The sequence below is a fragment of the Syngnathus acus genome, chromosome 9 (genome assembly GCF_901709675.1).
Source record: "Syngnathus acus chromosome 9, fSynAcu1.2, whole genome shotgun sequence".
NCBI classification, from domain to species: domain Eukaryota; kingdom Metazoa; phylum Chordata; class Actinopteri; order Syngnathiformes; family Syngnathidae; genus Syngnathus; species Syngnathus acus.
The window spans coordinates 12052770-12076001 of record NC_051094.1 but is presented as its reverse complement, the minus strand read 5'-3'; the positions used below and the strand labels follow the sequence as shown (position 1 = coordinate 12076001).

Below are 23232 nucleotides of genomic sequence, written 5' to 3'. Positions count from 1 at the left end.
AGCTTTAATAAATTAGCTCTTTTCAAATCGGACTTCTATCTAAAGCATTAACCACACTTTATGGGTGGGTATGCGTGTTTTATGTCTTTCATTCACATCTTGTCACTGTGACACCTGAGTGCATTTTTCACTGCCTGGCCAAAAAAGCACCCAAATTTAACTAAGCAAATAACTGTTCCTCTGTATAATTAAAGTGGCAATTATTGTCTTTAAAATGTCAACTTGAATTAGTTATTCAACCCTTTTTTATTATTATGCGCAAAGGCATATGCTGTGATGGTGGAAAACATGCTCATCTGTTACTGAAGGATTACAAATTGCATTAAAAAAAAAAAACTATGCAGATGGCTGAAACTGCGAAAATTGGCTTTAAAGCTTTCCAAGGCAATACAACCCGAATAGTCGTGAGTCATCGTGTTTTCCAGGAAGCGGTGTGATTGGAAAACAACCAAAATGAAAGTAACATTTTCCCACACATGATGTGAAAAGAGCTCAAAGAATTGTGACTGAACAGCTGCATGGATTTGAGGGAAAACAAAAAGGAATCATGCAGCGAACCGGCGGGGGGGGGGCGGCTGAGAGTTTTGATTATAAAGGATCCATAAAGATGGCACAAATAATGAATCAATGAATGAATGAATGAATAAATAAATAAATAAATAAATAAATAAATAAATAAATAAATAAGAGGGTTCAGGTTGTTTATTGGCACTCCCAAGAGAAGCTTACTATCAAACATGTATTCAAAACCTCCACAAAACTTTTCCTTTAAGTCTACTAGCTTAATACTAACACATCATGGGAAACACGACTAACAGACTAACACATAGCATCCATGGGGCATTAACGACTCTAGCTTTGTTAACATAAATAGTGCAGTAACACATGTAGACAGACAATATAATAATACTCACAGTCACACTTTCTTTATCTTCTTCAAACTACAATTGCGGAAATCGCGACCGCCATGTAGTTTATCCGTATGTCTATCTTATACTGCCTCCAGCTGGCCAAAATAGCACACGTCAGAAGGAGTTGCACAATGTCCATTGAGTTACTTACTGCAAACCACGTGGTAATACATGTTCTATTCTTTACATTCTTTCTATTTAATTATAACATACTGTCATAGTCCTTTATTTCTTTTTATTACCTACAAATAGTGGAACTAGTATAAAAAAAAAAGCCGTATCGTGTGCGCGTGTGTGTGCGTGTGTGTGTGTGGGGGGGATTCATTGAACGATTCGTTTGAACGACTCTTTTGAGTGAACCGATTCCAAAGATTCAGTTCACCTAAAAGAACTGGAATGCACATCACTAGCTAGAGCACTGAAGTGGGGGATTGAGCGTTGAGGAGCAGATGGGAAATTTCAATGAGGTGGAAAATCCACATCATGGCTTTGCAGAGCATTGATAAAGCTGGTACAACAGCACCCTCGTGTGGATAGTCCAGAAAGCAAACTACGCCAATTTTGCACACATTCCTAGTATGTGACAGTACAGTATATTCCTCATCTATCTCCGGATAACTGTTGGTCACTTTTCCACAGCACTTTAGTGCATTTAGTGCACATTTGCTGCTTTATATTTCTTGCTCTGCTGCTCACTTTGAATTGCGTGACGATTGTCTGCATCCTCTGCACAACTGTCATTTTTATAGCACTACGGGTCACTAGATTTTTGCCTGATGACTCACTGCATCATTTTCGCAGCTGTCAATATTCTGTAACCCGTGTGGCCCAAAAGGACCATACTCCAACCGGAGAAAAAGATATTTTTTGTTGTGTCTTTAGTTGATTCTTTTTCTGAACATACTTGGCTAACAGAGATGAGTCTGATTCTGATCTCATGGCTACAGCTGCCGTAAAAACTCACAAGACTTCCTGGCACTTAGAATGGGTTTAATGGAAAACCAATTAAAAAAAAGATGTCTGTGTAAAAAACAAAGCACTTTATTACAATTAGGTTGAAAAAAAATGAAAGCACAACTACTTTACAAGTACAAATGTTTTTTTTCACTGATATTTACATTTTCTGACATCAATAAAAAAAAGAAGGATTTATGATGAAACCCAAAGTACTAACGTACATGTTTACAGTGTATTTTGTTGGAATAAAAAAACAACCAAATAACTGAAGGAACGTGCACTACTCTCCTTTCAGTATCTAAACACGACAAAGGAATTTGTTGACATGCAAGGGACTATTTAGTAATACACGTTTGACAGCTCCATATCAAAACGCCTCAGATGTCCAACAGGTTCTCATGGTCAGGCTGAAGGCCAGACAACGACTGTGTTGTGTTAGAGACATGAGGGTTCATTTTTAGTAGGGGTACTTTTCTTTTTGTATTTAAACATTTAGAAATACAACAAATGAACAAAGTCAGAAACCCACCACGGTGGACTTCTTGACAAAATATGATTTCAACATTGGAGAATATAATGCTGACCGACAGGATTCTGTATGTACAGTTGTTATTGGTGGTGGGCTGCAAAAGAACATGTGAGTGCAAACAGGGTGCACTGCAGGGAAAAACTTCGATTGAATTCACTCCCCCCCCTAACTGCTCCCCCCGCTGGGCTTGGCAGGCGGTTTGGCCCTTATGCCACCCTGGCGAGCTTGACCTTTGGTAGGCTGCTGGGATTGAACGGGCTGCGAAGCAGAAGAGTCTTGCTGGGCAGGGCTGTGGGGGGGCGGCGTCTGAATCTGCGGTGAGGCGGCCGCGGTGACCACCTGCTGCTGGATCAGCTTCTGCTGAACGACCTGAGCTGTAGTGGTGCCGGCCGGAATCATCTGCACCTGGGCTGGTGCTGATGTGGTCAGCGTCACGGTTTGAGGCTGCGTTTGGATCTGATGTGGATGAAGGGATACACAACCAAATATTACGAGGACACATGCCTTGTATGATTTTAAACTCAACTATACTAACTCAAGTGACTGAATGACTCCCTCCCTCCCTCCCTCCGTCCCTCCCTCCCTCCCTCCCTCCCTATTTTTGCTTGCTCGCTCCCTCCCTCGCTCACAATGCTGAATGAAGATCCTACCTGCTGTGAAGAAGACACAATTTGCTGAATGTTAGCCACGGTGGGCTGCTGCTGCACTATTTGTGGGAGCTTTGCGACCTGTTCAAAATAATAAGAGTCAAACAAGGAAAACCACAAAAGTTGATCACACTTGTTAGTGAAGTACAGCACCTGGATTTGCTGAGGTCCCGTAGATTTCTGCGTCTGAGCGATGGATGTGGTGAAGAACTGGGGCTTGATCCCGGGTTGAAGTTGTGTGGTGGTAGTGTAGGTCACCTTCTGTTGCTGCTGGTTGGGCTGGGCAGCTTGTACCGTAACCTGCTGTGTGCCAATCTAAAGAGGAATGGCATAACAAAACGTTTATGATGGATATGAAATGGCTACACCCCTGCTCAAATGCTGGGTTTTGGTGATATAAAATACATTCTTTAAACTCATTTGGGAGAGCTCATATTTGGGAATGAAGCACATGCGTCTGGGATATGGGGTGGGCTGACGATTTACCTCACTAAGTGGGAAAAAAAACATACTTGAAGCTTTCTTAACTTAGTTAATGCAGACCCTGGTTACCTTCTGTTGCACTGTTGCCTGTCCTTGTTGTGGCTGTCCCGCCTTCTGCTGGGCCGCCTGAACGGCTGCCTGTTGCTGCTTCTTCATCTGAAGCAGCTGTTGCACCTGCATCTGCGGGAAGGACGGCGTCAGCACAGGACCACCTGATCAAGAAGAGAAAGTTATATTTAGAAGCATGACAGGCTAAGGCTCCTTGAGGCTTCGAAAGCATTTTGGTAACATACCCGTTTTCTGGGCCTGGCCAATAGCCACGCTGATGCCAGCTACAGTGACTGGCAGAGTGGTGACACCAGCAGATGATACCACGGCTGGCACGGAGACCACGGGAGGCTTGGTGAGGGTCATCTGGGCCGTCTGGCCAGTCTGGGCCTGAATCTGACCCTGGGTGGGTACTCGGGTCTGCAACGGAAAACAGAAAGCATGTTGAAGAATGATTAATGAATGTGCACATTGTCCATAAATTCATTAAAAAATAAACGATTTAAAACACGACAAATTTTTCAGATATGCCAAATTCCTCATTATACCACACAAACTACTGAGAATAAGACACATTTACCAGTCTGGCCACCTGTAGATTGGTCACTGTGGTGCCTGTCAAAACAGAACCAGGTCTTGGTGCCGTGACCGTTGCTAGCTGAGGATTGGCTTGAGCTGCTTGTGTGGACTGCACTTGGGCCTGCTGGGCTCCTGCAGCATGCTGGCCCTGAGCTGCGGCCGCCGCCACTGCTGCTGCAACCTGTTGCTGTTGCTGCAACTTATGTTTGTGCATCTTTAAAAATTCCTGTCAACACAAATCCTTGGCATTCAATTATAACTCCTCTACTTGAAATGTATACATGTCACAGCAATCTAAAGAAAATGCAGTTTTAGTTTTTGGTAAAAACAAACAAAAAATGTGGGTACTGTTTACCTGGGGTTTGCTTACGGCTTTGATCTGAGGAGAGGCAGCCTGCTGCTGTTGCTGAAGCTGCTGTTGACGAATCATCTGCAGGTGAGCCGGGGTGAAGGCCTTTGCTTGTGCAAGCTGCATCCCTGTAGCTTGGCAGAGTACAGCACATTCAAATCAGTGAAAGAGTATGGAATACTGGAAGGGAGAGCTGGGCAACATATACATACGTTCATTTTTTCACATATTTATTTTTTCCCCAGATAATGAAGATAATTCTTCCATTTGGAAGAAACATGCCCTTTCTGTTGAGACATGTACTGTGTAAACACAACCCTTTAGTTACATTTAAAATACAGTATGGTATTCAAGAATTTGTCATGAAATGAGCCATCAAACTGCACCGCAGTTTGTCATCAAAGACCTCCAGCTCTTTCGTATAATTTTCTCATAGGTTATGCTGGCGAGGCAAGGAAACGGCCACAAAATATTTGCAGCTCAGAAGCATTTTATACCTTCTTTTAATAGTCACAATATTTCTGTTTTTTCATTTTTTTTTTCAGCTCGATTTCTCTTGTCATAAGGAACACATTGTGAAAAACATTTCCCTCATGTTGCCTGTGACTTCGTGGGCACTTATTAAGGGGGTCTGCAACACTGGCTGAGCTTTTGTAAAACAACTCCTCTGAGTTTGCAGGCAGGCATGTCAGTGCAAGCAGTACAAGTCAGCAAGGACACAGTAACAAACTGCTTACTTAATGGGCCAGCGCTACTGGAAGGGTAAAATGAAAAAACGGACACTGAATCCAGTTCATTACCTTGTGTTACTTGAGTGACAAGTGGGCGCGTCTGTGCTTGGACTGGGCTCAGAGTGGTTGAAACGACAGTCGATGCGGTTACCGGGGTAACTGCTCGAACGCCCTGCCCTGTAGCTATGGCGACCACTTCAGCAGGGGCGGCAGCCGCTGTAACTGCTCTCTGCTGGCCGTGGACTACCTGCGCTCCAGCGGCAGGACCGGCGGGCTAGTAGAACAACAGACACAGCTTCCATAAGGACATCCTTTTCGACAGTGTGACATTTGTGTCATCGTCATGACTCACAGAAAGGGTGCCTGGTATGACTGGAGATGCCAGGCGTTTGTTGGCTTGGAAGGGACTCGGAGGCACTCCAGCAACCGTGTTCACAATCACATTCCCTCCAACAGCGGCTGCAAGACCAAACCAAGAGAACATATTCAACTATGGCAAAGGCAAATGTCCTTTATGTGAACCGTATGTCTACTACACACCAGCCTGGATGGTGGTTCCGGCTGCGGCGTTTTTGATGGCTCCAGCCTGAAAGATATGACAGGCATGTATCGACAGCTGCACATTTTGGACCCCACTAAAGGGGCCAATTGTAAAGGAGGATTTATAGACTGGTTCTCACCAGAACAGCTGCATTAGGAACTGCGACAGCTCCAGCTGCAGTGGCAGCCTGAGAGACCTGAGTCTGAACCTGGGCAGCTGCAGAGGTCTGGCTCGGTGTAGTCTGGCCTTGGGGAGCTCCAGCCTGTTGTTGCGCTAGCTGCTGAGCCTTCTGCTGCTCCGCCAGGGCCTTCAAGTACACATACAGTACACATTGTGTTTTAAGTATTCACTATGAGTACTCATCAATACCGAGCACTGATACCTGAGGGACTCATATACTGTAAATTTCATTTAACACAGTGACAAAAAATGTGACCTTTCTTTTTGACGCAGATGACTGATGTGCCAAACTGCCATAGTGTTTAGGGCCAACTACTGCTGAGAAGGATTTACTCAATGTCAGATTTTATTTGCCTTGGGGTTTTGTAAAGTGCTTTGGGCACTGTATGTTGTAGCTTAGGCTGGTATCGGTACTCGCTCATCCCTGGATCAATACATTTTCGGACCCACCTATCTTCACGCACACTCAGAAACAAACAGAAAGGCCAGATACTACTATACCAGCATATTTACAGGTTTAAAGACGCAACTATGTCATGAGAGCAGGCTTTGGATCATATAGCCTCTGCTGCTGCAACGGAACGGGTGACTGAAGTCATAATCAGGCGACACAGCCAGTAGCTGACGTGATAATCTCACCACAATGAAATTTGTTGGCAACACTTTCAATAATTCTTTGTATGGATTTTAGCAATAGTGTATCAGTCATGGAAATTTTCTCCAACTCCTCAGTAATCCTGACAATTACCTTTTTCTCTTTGGCGATCCTTTCGGCACGTTGAGATGCCACCTGAATGGGAGGGAGGGGCTTGTCGTAGCTTATCCCACTGCATAAAAGGAATGGTTCTTAGGTTTTGCTCTGTAGTTTTTTGATTCATACAGCATGCTACAAGAAAATCACAACAGAAAGCCTACCTTTCTGCCAAAACAGAGGCATGTTTGGGATTCTTCTGGAATGGATTCATGCCAAGCCTGTAAGAGGAGTGGATTTAAACACATTCAGAGATTGAGATGTGAAATAAAATGCGTTCCTCTCCAAGTATTGATGGTAATATTTCGTTGCTTAAGTTAATTTTGCCTGATGCTGTACTCACAAGGGTTTGATAGGTGGGCTCCTTTTGCTCGCTATAATTTTCATGAGCTCAAAGCGGCTGTTATAGAGCTGAATTTGAGTGGCGTTGTCATCTTGCGTGTAGATCTGGCAGGTCCTTAGAGGACGGCTATTCTTAGACTGAGTGAAAAGACAAGCACGGAAGAAGAAAAGTTTAGTGATCCTAATAGTTGAAGAATTAAAAATAAAATAAAAGAGAATATAGCACCTTGTAGATGCTCTTTGTTTTCTTCTTAGGGTTAGCCTCAAACATCAACTGAAAATATTACAGACATTGGTTAAAATATGACAAATGGTTGTTTCAATATTCAGTTAAACAGTGGTGCACTACCTTGCCCTCTTCTCTGGGAATGATGACGTTCTCGTAGCGGTTACGACACTGCTTAGGAGAGCGGTAGATGCGGCTGCAGGAGTTCACCACATCACTCACCAGATCCCAGTTGGGTGTGTGCGCAGGAGACACGATAGTCAGGTTCAGGGGCAACTCGAGCAGTTGTTTCACAGCCTGTAATAAACAATCAGTCTTAGAGTCAAAATAAGCATAAAACGTCTGTGTTTCACCGAGATGCAGTCAAGGGACGCTTGTAAGATACATCTCCCCAAGAAAGAGACTAGTGGGCTGAGTACCTGAAGTAGAGCCCAGTCTTCACTGATGAGCCACTCTGGGTTGTCCTGACCAGCCTCCATAGTGGGTTTAACCAGTGAAGGCAGAGGCTTGGCGAAGGGTGCCTGCTGCTTGAGAGAAAAGTTCTTTTTCTGGTCTTTCCCTTCTCTGCGAACCTTCAGCATGCTGGCCTTTTCGAAAAGGGAGCGTGGTGGAATTACGGTTTCCCCATGGCCCTTCTTCTTCTTCCTAGCTGCTGCTGAAAGACAAAAAATATTTTCACTAGAAAATTAGTGGGGAAAGAAGGCACCGAAATGGGCGAATTGGTTTGATCTAAGAAGTGTCGAATAAAGACAAGTGAGAATAACATGATTAGAGCGTCCTGTACCTGAGGGGTCCAGTTTCAGTCTCTTGTGCTCCTTGCGGACATAGATTGGAGGTAACTTGGCCTCAGGAATGGGCGTGGTGTCATACATCAGACACATTACAGAGTCGATGTAAATATCATTGTCATCCTGTGGTGGTGTCGGTGGAGTCCAAACCTATGTTGTGATTACAACGAAAAAACACATTTTTATACAACTGACAAAGAGAAACTTAGGGTAGGGAATATGCCCAAACACACACACACACACACACACAAAAGACATCTCTTACCGGCATGATTTCTGTATGTCCATCCTCAGCAGTAAAGACATACTCCTAATGAAAATAAAGGTTTGACAATACTGTTAAACATAGCAGATAACCGGTTGTGAAAAGCAAGATTTAAAGACCAGTCACCATATTGTAAGCGTCTTCTCTTGTGTAGGTGAAAAGCTCTTCGGCGCCCTCCATCAGCTCTCGGTCCTCCTCCTCCTCCTCTTTCAGTTTCTGCAGTTGCTGCAGCTCCCAGCCCCTCTTAGAACACTCCAATCGCTCCTGAGCAGAATGTCACGAATGAGTTACTCAGAACAGCATGACATCTGGAGAGTTGAAGAGTCAAAAGCAGTCATGTTTGCATTCATTTGAATGCTGGTCCAATTTTTTCACGATTTGATACGCCAGCTCAGACACAACGATTAGACCATAATTCATATGTATACCACATGAGCATCAGATTGTGTTACCTTGAGAGCAGTTTCATCGTCACTGATATGAAGGTACTCCAGGTAGTTCAGAGCATATCTTTCAATTGGAGTGAGCTGTTTGAAATAACGCAGAAACAGAAATCATCATCGAAACAATATTAAAACTGCTTCTCTCTATTTGTTCAGTGACAAAATACAATCAAGGAAGGTACCTACCTGCTCCATAACTGCATTCAACTGATCCATCTCAACAGGCTCTTCTTTAGTCTGGCTCTCTGACGCGTCAGCCAGTTCCGAATGCTTGCCTGTTATCTCTGCATCCTCTACTTTCACACCGTCTGCTTCTGGTGAATCCTCCAAGTTAATACTATGGAGAGCTTGGATGTAGGGTCTAGCTACTTTTGGAGAGATGGTCTCGGAGGCTGATGGCTCCTGGTGAAGGACAACAAACTCCTCCACCTTTTCCCCTGAGCCTGCCTCCACCTCAAACAAATCCTGGATTGTCCGCTATAATTAGGCCAGAAAAGAGTCATTTACCATAAGTAATCTAATAGGTATGTATAATAAACAGGCACGAACGGCTCTTCTGAGAGTGAGGGACAAAATAAGGATGAACTGATCTTACTTGTGTGAGGAAAGCCAGAGTATAATCAGTGCCCTGTGCAGCCACCTCTCTGATTAGGTCCTTGGTTCCATTCTTTAATAGTTTCTCCTCAATCGAGTTCCCACTCTCCAATCTGAGCAAACAAACATGGGAATGTCTTGACAAACTCCCAAATTGTTGAGGTAGTGAGCATAAACAAATATAAAACAAGAACTGGTGAGTTTGCACAAAATATATTACCTGTAAATGTGGATATCTTTAGCACGCCCAAGTTTGTCACACCATTCCTGGGTGCGGGCATCCATGCTAGGATTTAGGTCTGTGTCATAGAAAATGATGGCATCTGCATCAAGCATAGTTCCGACTGAAGAGCAGCAGTGGTTTGTCAGAATGCTGCAGAAAATTGGCCTGTTCCTGTTAAAGGTCCTTATGGTCTCCTGCAAGGAGAACAGCATGTGAGTGTGTGTGGGGGGAATCTTTCAAACAACAACATAGCAGCAGCACCAACAACGGTCGGGGGTTATAGCTATGTTGATGTGTGCAACAATTCTGGCCCTGTGAGGAACAGAATCCAGCAGGGAGGGAAACATGCACAATAATATATCCCCTTGAGCCAGAACTCTGCACTGTCACTGGGAGGTTCTGGTGTTAGACGGGGAGGCAACAACCTCTAACAATCCATCACAGTATGTGATTTGCTTTTACACTATTGAGGTCTCAAATTCTAGAAAGAAACAGCTATGTCTCACTGACATAAAAAAAAACGTGCTACAGAAGGCCCAACACAACAACTTTTTTTTTTTTTACCTGTCGTTCATCTGGAGTGTAGCTTTCATCCACACGCACATAAGTGAGCTGCCTATAATCGAGGAATGCCTCCAGGATATCAAGCATCTTCATCATCTGAGTGAAGATGAGGACACGGCGATTGTCTGACCTAAGCTTCTGCAGCAGAATGGCCAGGGCTTCTAGTTTGCCTTTGGATGGAAAACATATACAGTTAATATCCTTCTTAGGTTTGCCTTTCACCCTCTGCACGACATGCACTTTGGGGGGAAAAAATGCACAGCATCAGATGAAGAAAACTGAACAACATCAGTGTAGATACGCAACAGGTGGGAAGAGAAACTAACTGACCTGAATCCATCTGCATTAGCTGAGGATCCGGAGAACAGAAGTGATGCCTGGCCACCAAGTGGTGTATGTCACAAGCATGGGAAGCAAAGGATTCCTGGAGGTGACTGTGGAATAACCTTTGTTTTATGGTGTAAGGGGTGGGAGGATTGGCTGCATATAACTGAGGCGGTGGCGCAACAGCTGTAGGCACCACGCATAGCAGCCTACGTGGTGAAAAGAGGAGAGGTTTTTTTTTAGCCTTGGATCATTATGACACGTAAATGCATGATTGAACATTTTAATCTCTGTAGAATTTCAATTATGATCACATCTAACTATATATTTTATACTACAAGCCATAGATAAATGAATGCCCTCCCAAAACCTTTTCTAACCTTGTAATATACAATTCAGTTTTCTTAAGCACTCAAGCTTCAACAATGTGGTAAAACAGTAAGCACCCTTTGCCAAGGCTGTTGGTAGCTTGCATTCGATTCTCAAGAGACAGCAGAGCAGACTGCAGTGCAGAGGTGGTTGCCACAAAGGTGTTCTGGGCCCTGACGCAACTCTCCCGGCCCACCCACATCCATCCTCCTGCAGTCAGCGCAGAGTGGCCAGGCTCTGAGCTCACAGTGCACGCCTGCAACAAGTCTGACCCATATAGAACTCGGCGGCTGCAGCGTCGCTCGTTTGCTTCAAAGAGAAGGCTCAACCGCTGCTTAGCCTGCCGGGTCTTTTCTTCTGAAGACTCCTAAAGGAAAATGACAAGGCCACACGTTTTTTAGATTCAGTACAATACATTACAACTGGCCCGTCGTTTTTCAAGCTGTCTCTGAAATAATGTCCGTACCTGTGAAGAAGGAGTCGTGAGCCTGTTCGAGGTTGCTGTGGCATTTGTTGTCACACCTATTCCAAATATACTGTATGAGCTGAAGGAAACATCCTTGCAAGTCGCATTCTACTGCTAATCGTTGGGATCAAATCGGCTTCGAAAGACAAGATGTATGATATGGAATGGTAATGGATGAGTCACCTTGCTGGACAGTTGGTAGAGCTGGATGAGGTGCACTGGGTGAAGCTGAAGCATTGGAGTTAGGGACAGCTTGTGCCATTGTTTGCATAACCATAGAACCCTGGGGCCTGATGATTTGCTGCCCAGGAGCTGACACAATTTGTAGAATGTTTCCTAAAAATCAAGCAATTACAATGGGTGCTGATTTAAAGACATTACAAAAAAGGTTTGTTATGACTGTCGAGGGAAGCGGTGCCAATATGTTCAGGCTGATCTGATGCTGGTGCAATCAGTTAAATGATCTTTTTAGGACAATGGCTGAGCGGTACTAGGAACAACAGTTTGTGATGATTGAGCTCGAGTTGCTGCATACATAGTTAATACAATACATGAATGCATCATAGCACACAATTCTTTTTTTAGCTCAAGTTGCTACACTGTTAATACATGAATGCATCATAGCACACAATTTTTTAAACAAAAACACGACAGCACAAATCACAAGTTTAATGATGATACCTGGCCATATGCCATATTAACAACATCTTATGTACCTTGGAGCTGCAAGGGCTGTCCAGTGGTGAGCTGGCGAAGTTGACTGGGGGACAACGTGAATTTGTTGCCCTGAAATTGCAGCGTGACAGGAGTCTCTGGCTGAGAGATACGATTCTGACTTCCAGCTATGTTGGCCAGCTGAGCAATTTTCACTGCATCCCCTCCTTTATTGAGAAGGAATAATATAAAAATACACAAAATATAGCAATATAAACTTCAGCCTGAATCCCTACCATGGGTAAAAATTACTGAACAAAAACAAAAAGCAATACAAATTGTTGGATTGGTTGTGGAGGTTACAGTGCATATTTAGCTAAATCCGATAAAACGAGTTGATTTCTTACCTTGAGTTGCTGTAGTAGCCGCAGTAGTGACTGGGGACTTTCCCTTTGCCTGGGCTGAGTTGGATGAGGAAACAGAGTTGGTTGTAGCAGAAGAGCTTGTTTGAGGATTTTGTCCTACTGCACTTGTAATGGCAACTAGCCGCCCTTCTGGCTTTGTCCCATATTGCACTGGCTGGAACAATCTAATTAGGTAAGACATTACAACATCACAATGTAAAAAATCTTGTAATACTCAGTTGATTAAAAAAAAAAAAAAAAAAAAAAAAAAAGTTCTCTTTCAAACCTCATTGGTTTTATTGGACATGGCTTGGGATGTGGCGGTGGTTCGGGACCACTGTAGATCTCCTCTATGAGCTGTTGTGTGACCTTTAGTTTGGGCATTACTTCTTCAATCTGATACCGAGTCAGCTGATTCTCATTGCTGATCAAATCAAACAGGGACAGCGCTGCATCCTAAAACGATAAAGTCAAGGACAAGAGATGATGATATTGTAGCATATCAATGTCATAAAATACTGCAATGTAAAAATAAAGAATGGTAAAAAGAACTACGATGCTACTACTATCATAGTGCAGCAATTTTGGTACTGAGGATTAACAGTATCTGAAAAGTGATATGAGCAGTACGTCAAAAGAATATAGGTCTTTGACTTTGAGATACAGATGAATAAACCCATAGGTTGAACAGGTCTTTAATCTGCCTAACTATTGTAGAAAAAAGACAGGGGAAAGTATGAGAATCTGAATACAGATAAAAAGTGTATACTTTGTTGGAGTCATCCTGCATTGCTTCCAGTATGAGTGATGGGCAATTATATTGCAGAGGAGTGCAGAAGAAGGAGCTGCTTGTCTCTCGAGGTACAACCAAATCCGGGTGGTTGCACACACGCTGCAACTGCATCAAGACTTGAAGCACGCTGACAAAATGGCCAGTCTTCAGAGCCTCCTGGGATCTAAAACCAAAGCCATCAATGAACACGTTAATTTATATGCCTACGTCTATAATCCAATTGAAAGGCGATAGAGGGAATTTATGGTGTACAATGTAAGTAATCAAAATCAAAAGTGCATCAGTCCTACAATTAACAATTTGACTTTGTTAAAAACAACACAAATTGGTCCTCTGCGATGTTCCAAGTTGACAGGTTTTTCCAATGTATGCTATTACAGAGCTGAAAACGGTCACAAAATGTGAATCATACGTGTTATTTCCTTGAGGTTGAACAAGAAAAAAATCTCACCCAGGTTGAGTAAGGATATCCTCATACAGGCTCTTCTGTCTGCCGGAGAGGCGACACTTCAGGATGTGCTCATACTTTTTAGGCAACTGCTTTTCCACTTCCCGTTTGGAGCGCCTCAGAATGAAAGGCTGAATCATCTAAAGGTAAGATTAAGTGGGTAATGCACAACAGTATGTAGAGGAGTTACACTCCAGAGCTATTGTTAGTATTAGTATACCAACCCTGTGCAGACGAATGACAAGTTTGTGACAGTAGTCCTGATTCTGGTCAGTGCCTGCCTTAACAGGGAAGTCAGAGTAGGGCCTTGTTATTCCTGGCATGAGGAAGTGGATCATCGTCCATAGCTCCTTTAGAGTATTCTGTAGTGGGGTATTGATGAGGAGGATCCGCTGCACACTGTACAATTCACAAGAGAAGAAGGGGAGAAAAAAATAAATAATCGGTTAACAGATTCAAGTGATTGTGAAAGAATGTCACAAGCTCAAAATGGCATCATCAGAAAAACAATGCTACTCACCTTTGAAGGGCAAATATGGTTTCCCAATGTTTTTCAGTCATATTTTTGATGAGTTGCACCTCATCCAGAACCAGGTGTCTCCACTTTTGCCTCAGAAAATGGTTGCGGTCCTTCATCAACAGCTTGTACGATGTTACACATACATGGAAGCTGTTTTCTTCACGCCACCACTGGGGAGCAGATCAGCCCAGATGATACGTTTCTTGATAAAGTGATCATATAGTTTTCATTACCACAAAAACACCTACCGTTCTCTGTGATTTACGCTCTCTCTCCGTTCCCAAATACAAGAGGATTTTAAGGCCAGGACACCAGCGCTTAAACTCCACTTCCCAGTTGAGCAATTTGCAAGTCCTAACCACAATGAGGTGGGGACCCCAAATACCTGTTGGAGAAAAAGAACATTTATTACATTAGATATGATACATTTGCAGAAACCATGCAAATAACAGCAATAGAAGCATACCCTCTTGGCCAGCTAAGTGAGCCATGTAAGCAACGGTTTGAACAGTTTTGCCAAGGCCTGTTTCATCAGCGAGGATACCATTTAGATGCTTCTTGTATAGGTTTACCAGCCAGTCAACACCAATTTGCTGATATTCTCGCAGTGCGCCGTGTAGTAGAAATGGTGCCGGAGTCAGAGTCTAGTCAAATAAAACAATGACAACATCAACCAAAAATATGTGAAATGATCCGTTCAACCTGTCTATGGGTCTTACCGAGGAAGTGGACTTGAGGGTACCCTTCGGCAGAAGAAGCTCGGTTGCAGCAGCCACCTCAGATATGTCCCTTGCAGCTTTCCCCTCAGAATTGCAAGAAGAGGTCTTGTCGGGACTACGAAACTGGTCCACAATAAGCAGAGAGTCTATGAGAACTGCCTCAGGTGGACTCCTTGCAGGACACGTTATTGCTGAAAATTACAGAGCAATAAATTTAGGAAGGAAGGAAGGACAAATAAATACATCTGCAAAAAGTGGCGGCATCTTCTGTTAAGGAAAGAATAATTCACAATTGTCAATGAAATACCTTGTAACTGCAGACAGAATAGAAACAGAGAGAAGACTACAATGCATGGATTAAAAAAGAAATCTCATCTATCCAAGACATTCTCCCATAAGCTTTGACTTTCCACTCATGCCAGATTCTACGTTATTTCAATGACCATTGTGTTTTTCCCCCCTTTTTTTTCGGTCCAAATGTGTAAAAAACAAACAGAACAAAAGAAACACATAAACAAAACATTTTTTCAGAGCACACTGGCACCTTCAGTCTCTTCATCATCCTGATTACTTGACGGACTTGGCTGAGGCCACTCAAAGCTGTCAGCATAGGCACCGGCATATTGCTTCCTCAAAGCATCCAGGGGCAACTCAGCTAAAAAATTACAAAAAAGTAATCAAGTAAGAAATACTGTATAGAATTTTGATATACAATGGCACCCTGACTCACAAGTTTAATTGCCATGATCATGCTCTTAACTCAAATCAACTCTATTGATGTGAATGGATGCCAAAGATGCATTCTGGCGTCTCCTAAAATAAATCGTCATACAAATTGTTGTTTCTATTTTAATACGATAGTGTATTGATGTGAATTGAAGTGGAACGGCTGAGAGTGATTTGTAGCTCTCCTACACAAAGGGATGTTTTTGGGACGAGAGTTACGACAGAAAAAAACGTCACATTTAAAGTAGTCTCAACATAAAACTGAGTTGGCTTCAAATAATTTTGATCGTACACGAATACTGACTCATATTGTGAGTGCTTTGTAAGGTGCACTAACATTAACACCAACATATATTGTACATTGTACACATTGGCTAAATTTACACTGCTGCTGGCCATGTCTTACGTTCCCAAATGTATGGTTTAAAGTTCAGTGACGTAAAAACAAAAAATGCTAATATCTTATACAGTAAACGTCTAACAGAGGGGGGTCTGGACAGAGAGGCATAGAGAGTAATTACCATCTTTGGCAAGCTCAACCAACTCTGTTTTGTAATCGGCTTCTCCCTCCGTAACTTCTTGTTCCTCTATTGTGCTCTCTTCATCTAGAACACACACAAAAAAGATATTCAGGAATTTTACATTAGGAATTTGCCCTTCACACCACGTTATTTCAATTAAAAAAAAAATTACAACTTGATTGTTTAAAACATACCCGCTTCAACACTCAAAGGTGAATTAGATTTTCTTTTTCTATACACACTGTGACGCTCCTACAAACAAAAATATAAACAAGATGTAAAATGTGATTTTTAGATGATCATATTTGTGTTAAAACAGAGAACATACCTCTTTATCAGGTGTCTCTCCAACAGAGTGACCTGGTACAAGAACAATTTCAGTTTGTATGATGTTTATTATGCTTTCTTGAGTATAGAAAAATAAAAAAAATGAACTGAATACGCCATACCTTTGACTGATGCTTTCTGTAAACTAAGCGCTCTAATCCTCTTTTCATTAATTTCAAAGTGAAGTTTAATTTCCACAACCTGACAAAAAGTGACGCATTAAAATTTTGGTAGGGATGTAATTGTGAGTGATGACTGATCATTACATTTCAGGAAGCATACCTGCTCAATGTTGGACCAAAAGAATTCCACTTCTCTGGCAATTGTGCCGGCAATGTGGCGAAGATGAAGTTCCCTTTCTTTATTTGACCTCTCTTCACTTTTCCTCTGCTCTTGATGGTAACGTGCACACGTGCGTGCCATCTGAAACAGAATCAAAAGATATTTTGACTTTCTATTTCAAATTCTGAAGTCTAGAGACTCTAACATTTCCCTCATACCTTCTTTGCAGCAGCTTCTTTCCATCTCCTCTCCTGGACAAAGTCAGCGGCCATCCACTGCATCTCCTCCAAGAGGTAGTCCCAATGGGACTTTGGACGAGAGGCCTCCACAACTTTGGGAAGCCTACTGGCTGACCACTGGCCATCCTTTCTTAGTTCAGAGATGCGTTGGTGCACTTGATTCTCCTAAGGATGAGGAGAGAAAATAATAAGTCAAATTTTTATTGTCATGATAATTTAAGACTTACCGTAATTTTCGGACTATAAGTCGCGGTTTTTTTTTCATAGTTTGGGTGGGGGGGGCGACTTATACTCAGGAGCGATTTATATACATATATATGGTTTTTTTTCACTTTTTTGGGCATTTTATGGCTGGTGCGACTTATACTCCGGTGCGACTTATAGTCCGAAAATTACGGTACTTAAAAAGTTCATTCAACCAGTCGTAACAAAAAAAATCTTTCTTCAATAACAATACAACACATCTCTATTTATACAGCACTTTCACAACAGCTGTTGCTGTAACAAAGCACTTTACGTAAGGTACAACAAAATAACAATACAACAGAATACATCACATGACTAGAAATGCCTTTAATCTGTTGCAGGCTTTAATGTACTTCTTAATGAAGACTTACAGCTTAACCAAATGCTATTAAAATTAACTAAATGGCTTTGCTTCCACTTTTTTCCCCTCAGTTATGGTGCTCATTCCAGTGTACTTACGGATATGTTATCGTGAAACCTACCAGTTTAGCTTGCTCAACTTGTTTATCTTGAGAAGCCTCCTGCGATGACTGCATGGTCGCGCTTTGACCAAAGCCGCTCGTTTTGATGCCGGAAAAACCATTGGTTCCTGCCAGTTTGGACTGGGTGCTTGGGTTTGTATTGGTAGCAGGAGGGCGCAGAGGACTTGTTGGTTGAGTGGTGGGAACACAATTAGAAGTCGGAACAGAAGTAGACGACATGGAGGAGAGCGATATTGAGTTGGTCATATTCCTTTGAATGGGTTGAGCTGACTCCGCACCAGGACGACCAAGAGTCACCGTCTACGGGGAAGGAAACAAATCTTAAGATTGCATCATGATTCAAAAGCGAACGCAAGTGCAAAGTGCATATGCATGTCTTCAGGCAGACTGACCGCTTGCCCTGAGGGTAGCATTGTCTGGTTTTGCTGCTGCTGGGGAGGCAACTGGATATGCAGACCTGACTGCATCTGATGTTGGAGCTGGGCCTGGAGTTGTGTGTGGGGATTTACTGATGCCATGATTGGGCCACCTGTCTGCACTTTCACCTGCGCTTGGAGCTGACCACCAGGTTGGACTGTGCTCTCCACAATCGGAGCCTGCTGGGACAGCGTCACTGGGGGGCCAGTCATAGGGAGGGCTCCTTGTGGCAATCTGCCTGGCAGCTGAGGGGGTGGCGTATGTAGGCTAGCTGCATTCTGCACTGGAGGTCCTTTGGATGGGTCATATTGTTGTTGATTCTGCTTCTGTCCTGCAATCTGGACCAGTTGCGGTGCAGGCGGCATCCCGCCTAGACACATTAAAAACAAATTATAGAACAAACAAGGGAGTGATGTAAAAAGAAACAAAGATGTTTGTATTTCCTTAGTGACCTGAAAATGTCTGCTCTTGCTAGAATATCGATTTGAATTGAATACTGGTGTTTGGCTTAGCTTTTCCTGAATAATAGAAGCCAATGGTGAATGAAATCATAATTTCATGTTTTTAATTGGAGCTCCTGAGAACAGCGCCAAATGAAATAGATGAACTTGATTGAACAGAAGTATACTACTTCCTGATGATAAACTAATACGGCAAAATGATTACAGAGGAAATGAAATTAATGTGGTCATCTACATGTCTCTCAAACAAAACATTACATAGATTAATGCAAAATCAAAATATTGCATTTCATGTTGAATATGGTACTTAAAATGTCAAAAACTATAGATGCAGAGAGATTTTGAAAGAGTAAAGATGTTTAAAAGGTAAAGGAAAATTACACACCAACAAAAAGACAGCGAAAGGAAAAGGGAAACTCAAAATACAAAGCAGATGCACAAAAACGGCATGTTTCACATGCATGAAAGCGATGTCATTCTAGCAGTACTCAAGGCATCTGAATGCCTCATATAGCAGCAAAGCACAGAGATGAGCGAAAAGACAAACACTGGGTTTTGCAGACAGCGGGCCTGAGCGGAGCTGTGCAATCTAAAGCAGCGCCTGCCTTACCTCCCTGCACGTCTCACCACCAACACCCGGCCCTGACACACCCACACCATCACAATCGCAAAAACCTGTCCGCTGAACACAAGTCCTCCATATGATTCCCCTCCTACTTAGACTGAGGGAAAGAAGCCAAGTCAGAACAAAATGCCATGAAGTAACATGAAGGGAAATCAACTCAATGTGACCATGAGAAACATGAAAAGGTTTCGGAAGGATGACTTCGAGACCTTGTTGATGCATGTACAACTGGAGAGTGAAAGACTTGGCAATGGGAAACCAAAAGACAGGGTGACATCAAATGGAGTCATTCAGAGGGCAAACCCACAAGAAAGTGTGCTCATTCCCACCAGGTTCCCACTTTCTTAGATCCAACTGCAGTTTAACCCACCCACCAAAAAAAAAAAAAGCCATCATCACATGACAGTCAGTCAAAAAACAAAATTAAAAAAAAAAAAGAGAAAGAAATGGATAACAAAGGATGGCCCAGAACACGACAAAAGGAAAATGAAAAGACAAGGCATCTTCCCAGTGTGTGATGACTATTCTTCACAGTTGGAAAATCTTCTTCCCATTTCATCCTGACAGAGTTGAGAGTTCAGAGTGTAGTAGAACTAAGCCTGCATTTCCTGAGGAAGGACTGCTGAGAAATCCAGCATCTGAAGGATCGGCTGAATGATGCTGCCCGAAGTTTATTTGTCAAAGGTGACCGTTTTGGCTCAGATACTTAAGTCTTCTTCATGTGTAGAAAGGGAATCATCCAGCGGCATGAGAAGAAGGGAGGGCCTCGTTGTAGCACCCCTACCTTGCGCAGTTGGCATAAGCTGTTGGAGTGGCACGCCAGGCGATCCTAAAGGAGCTACACCAGGATGCTGGAAAATCAGCCCATGGCGACCAACGTCAATCCGGGATCTTTTAGCCTGATCTGGGATTTAAAACACACAATACCCTCATAACGGGGGAAAACAAGTACTCTGCACAGGGCAATGACCTTCGGAAGACCTCACAGGCCAACTCGCCTTCCTCGAAGAAAATACTTCAACATAGAGCGCTAGTAGAGGATGCCAAATATCTAAAAGCAGAAGCAATTAAAGGGAGAAAAGAAAAAGAACAAAAACCAAAGCAAACGGGGGAAAATAGCGACAGACAGGAGTTTTGGATCCTCGCCCTACCTGCTTGCACCATCGCCTGTTGCCTCTTGAAGGCATCCATCTCAGCGGGGTTGGCAAGCGTGCCAGCTGGCCCTTGGAGACCCTGTCCCACGGGAAATTCAAGGGAGATGTCCTTGTTGGCTATCCATAATCCGTCGCAGACGATGTGTCACATAAGGATTGCATTTATTACCTGAAATTGCTGCTGGGCAGAGAACGCTGCAGACACATTGGGAGGAAGCTGTGTTGCTATGGCAACAGGTGTCACTGCTTGGCCATCTTTTCCTGTGCCAACTTTTACCTGAGAGAAGCAAAAAGTTTTAAAGGAGCGCTATTCAAGGAAAGAAAGAAAAGGTTAGCAGTCAAAGCTGGCTAACGCATTACCTCATCGTTGATAACCTTAGATTGTTCCTCCTCTTCCTCCTCCTCTTCTAGATCCAAGTCGTTCTGTCTTAAGTAAGTATATAAAGGAACACAAGGCTTCTTTTTGAAAGCCAAGTAGTCCATCATGTTTCCTTGAAGATGCTGAAGAAAGAAGAGTTCTATGAGGTATTCCTTGAACACCTCCTTTAAACTGTCCATCTTCTTGGCATGGTGCTCTAAGCACTGTTTGCGTAGCTGGGCAATCTCTGGAGTAGAAGGAGGAATCTCCTCTAACCTCTTTGGAACCAGTTTTTTAACAGTGCCTACTGCAGTGTTGGTCGCCGCAAGTGGATTGTTGGTATTTGCTTGGGAGGGGCTGGTGAGTGAGGGGCTGGAGGATGGGAGGGTGGAAGGGATCGTAAAAGATGCCGTGGGTGAGGATCCAACCGCAGCAACTACTCCCTGTGAAATCTTATCAAATATCACAGGGCGTGCGAGCTTTCCTTGTATGATGCTGCTGATCTGTGGAGGTAGGTTAGAAGTGGTAATGTGTCCAGGGCTGCCCAAAGTGGAGAGAGCAGTACTGGTAGCCACGGGACTTTGAGGTCCAAGATGGTGAATGGTGCCTCCGGTCTGTGAGTGAGGCTGAGAAAGACGGCGTTCCCTAACTGAACCTGGTGCACCTGGTGAAGACAGTTGAATTGGACCAGGTGTCCCCTGTGTGATCTGGGCCAGCGCTGTGCCATCCTGGTATACAAAATGACCCGTTCCCGATGGACTGCCTAAACTGATTTGACGCACTACCATACCTGCCTCAACAAACCGTGTCGGGCTCTGCCCGCACACACCAAGGGCAGCTGAGGGGGCTCCAGGCCTTGTGACGCCTTGCAGTGAGACTGGGCTATGCTGGGTGGGACTTTGCGGCTGCATGGGTTGGGGTAAAGGCGACGTGACCTGGATGTAGGATGACGGCGCATGCTCAAACCTCCATTGTGGTGTCGTATGCTGGAAGCCGGGGGACGCCGGGTTTTGCAGGGGAAGCGAAGTTAGGGTGATCTGCTGGTTGCCAGTCACCATTTGTCCCACATTTTGTAAAGTGATGTTCATGTTCTGACCAGTCACTGGGCTGCGACTCATGATTATCTGATAATTGGGAGATTGGGGAGCTGATGGGCTGGCAGCAGAAGAAAACGTGGTCACGGGTGACTGAGGGTGAGCAACAGTAGTTTGTTGCTGTGAAGCTGCCATGGTTGCTTGCTGCTGATGATCCTCAGCTTCTGAGGCACTGACAGACTTGGGTCTTTGGAGTTGTCGTTGAATATTCTGCGACCCACTTCCATGGTGCATTGCGTGACACTCTTACACTACCTCTCTCAATCTGTCGAGAAAGGTAGGGAAAAGAATCAGAAAACTCAAAAATGTACATTTGAAGGATTTTATGTTGTTCCGATGTAAATGTCAGATTATATTCATGACAATTTAGCTTTTAAAATGGAATTATGTGCTTAATATTAGTAAATCTTGAAAGCGTTGTTGTAACCAGAATACTGTGCTGCACGTCTTCAACAGCATCCAACATACTGTATTACATCAAATACCGACAGTTCATTTGAGTCTCATTGAAAGTAGATTTTGCGTGAAAGGTGAAACTTGTTGCCTCGATAAATCCACTTATACTGTAGGCCCCACAATTTAATAACTGCAATAAACTTGCATAGGAGAGATATGAAATAACGTTATATGTATGTATATATATTTTTATTTTACTTGCAATAGCCAATAATGCATTTAAATTTCCATGATAAGTCACCATAGGCTGGACACAATATTGATTCGGAATACTAACAATGTCAGAGTTAAGTGTCCTACGGTAGATCTTCTGTCAAAATAACGAAATCGCTCAGGGGCGTAACGTTAGCGCTAGCCACCCGGCGAACACTTCATGTACTTCTATTATTAAACCTGCATGTCTGCCAACTCTGATAGTAAAGATTCAACGATAGTTATAATATCTACACTATATACACTGTACATAATGTATGGCCAGACCTGGTACAATGCTATTTCTGCCCACACAAATACCCTCGCTACGGTGAGCGAGCTAGCAAAAGCTAAGAGTATTAGCTTGTTATTGCTAGAAGGCCAACATTTACGAAGAATATATTAAACCGTATATGCTACATTACTTACATGTTACGGGTCTTCTTTCGTCGTTTAATATTACCTACGTCATTTTATAACAAGACTGATGTAGTAACAAACATTATACGGCGTATATGAATGTAACAATATTGCTAACGGATATTCAATGTTGGAAGCTAATTTCATTGAGCAACATGGCGACCGGAGTGACCCATGGCTTAACCCGGTTGTAGTTCCGTTGTACAGGAAGTTGAGGGCGAGAATAATTTGCCGTTGTTTATATTTTATATACATTTTGTGCACGTATTTTAAGGTATTTTTTTTTTTTTTTTAAATAAATAGCGAATAATGTTTGTGTTTGCCATCGCATCACGCATGGGATTCGGGCGTTTTTGATTATTCAAAACACCGGAGAGGTACCAA

The 23232-nt window shown here is 43.2% G+C and overlaps 1 protein-coding gene and 1 non-coding gene across 6 annotated transcripts; both read right to left on the bottom strand.

The window, feature by feature from the left end:
* Positions 1-1884: 1884 nt before the first annotated feature.
* ep400 (E1A binding protein p400) lies at positions 1885-23034 on the bottom strand. Of its 5 annotated transcripts, none has more exons than XM_037257789.1 (53): positions 22858-23034; positions 20689-22045; positions 20498-20605; positions 20326-20407; positions 19959-20078; positions 18064-18458; positions 17672-17971; positions 16923-17108; positions 16705-16845; positions 16545-16623; positions 16424-16455; positions 16290-16347; positions 16096-16179; positions 15393-15503; positions 14849-15039; positions 14596-14773; positions 14378-14514; positions 14130-14299; positions 13834-14008; positions 13613-13749; positions 13138-13324; positions 12655-12824; positions 12372-12553; positions 12027-12191; positions 11494-11646; positions 11311-11366; positions 10922-11211; positions 10482-10684; positions 10152-10321; positions 9585-9781; positions 9366-9477; positions 8957-9247; positions 8780-8854; positions 8454-8591; positions 8328-8372; positions 8059-8212; positions 7694-7929; positions 7398-7571; positions 7275-7322; positions 7050-7186; positions 6871-6927; positions 6704-6782; positions 5915-6082; positions 5775-5820; positions 5587-5693; positions 5304-5508; positions 4510-4637; positions 4156-4380; positions 3821-3995; positions 3597-3739; positions 3198-3359; positions 3048-3125; positions 1885-2853 (listed from the first exon to the last, which is right to left on the bottom strand). In XM_037257789.1, exons 2-53 carry the CDS (start codon positions 22012-22014, stop codon positions 2563-2565), a joined length of 9057 nt encoding a protein of 3018 aa, XP_037113684.1. In that variant the 5' UTR covers positions 22015-22045; positions 22858-23034; the 3' UTR covers positions 1885-2562. The 5 variants fall into 5 exon arrangements, with proteins under 5 accessions (XP_037113684.1, XP_037113687.1, XP_037113686.1 ...); XM_037257792.1 differs by having other exon boundaries at positions 4156-4341; positions 4549-4637; XM_037257791.1 differs by having other exon boundaries at positions 4510-4631.
* LOC119127863 lies at positions 9878-10005 on the bottom strand. The gene has a single exon (XR_005098918.1). It is a non-coding gene; the product is annotated as a small nucleolar RNA SNORA49 (small nucleolar RNA).
* Positions 23035-23232: the final 198 nt, after the last annotated feature.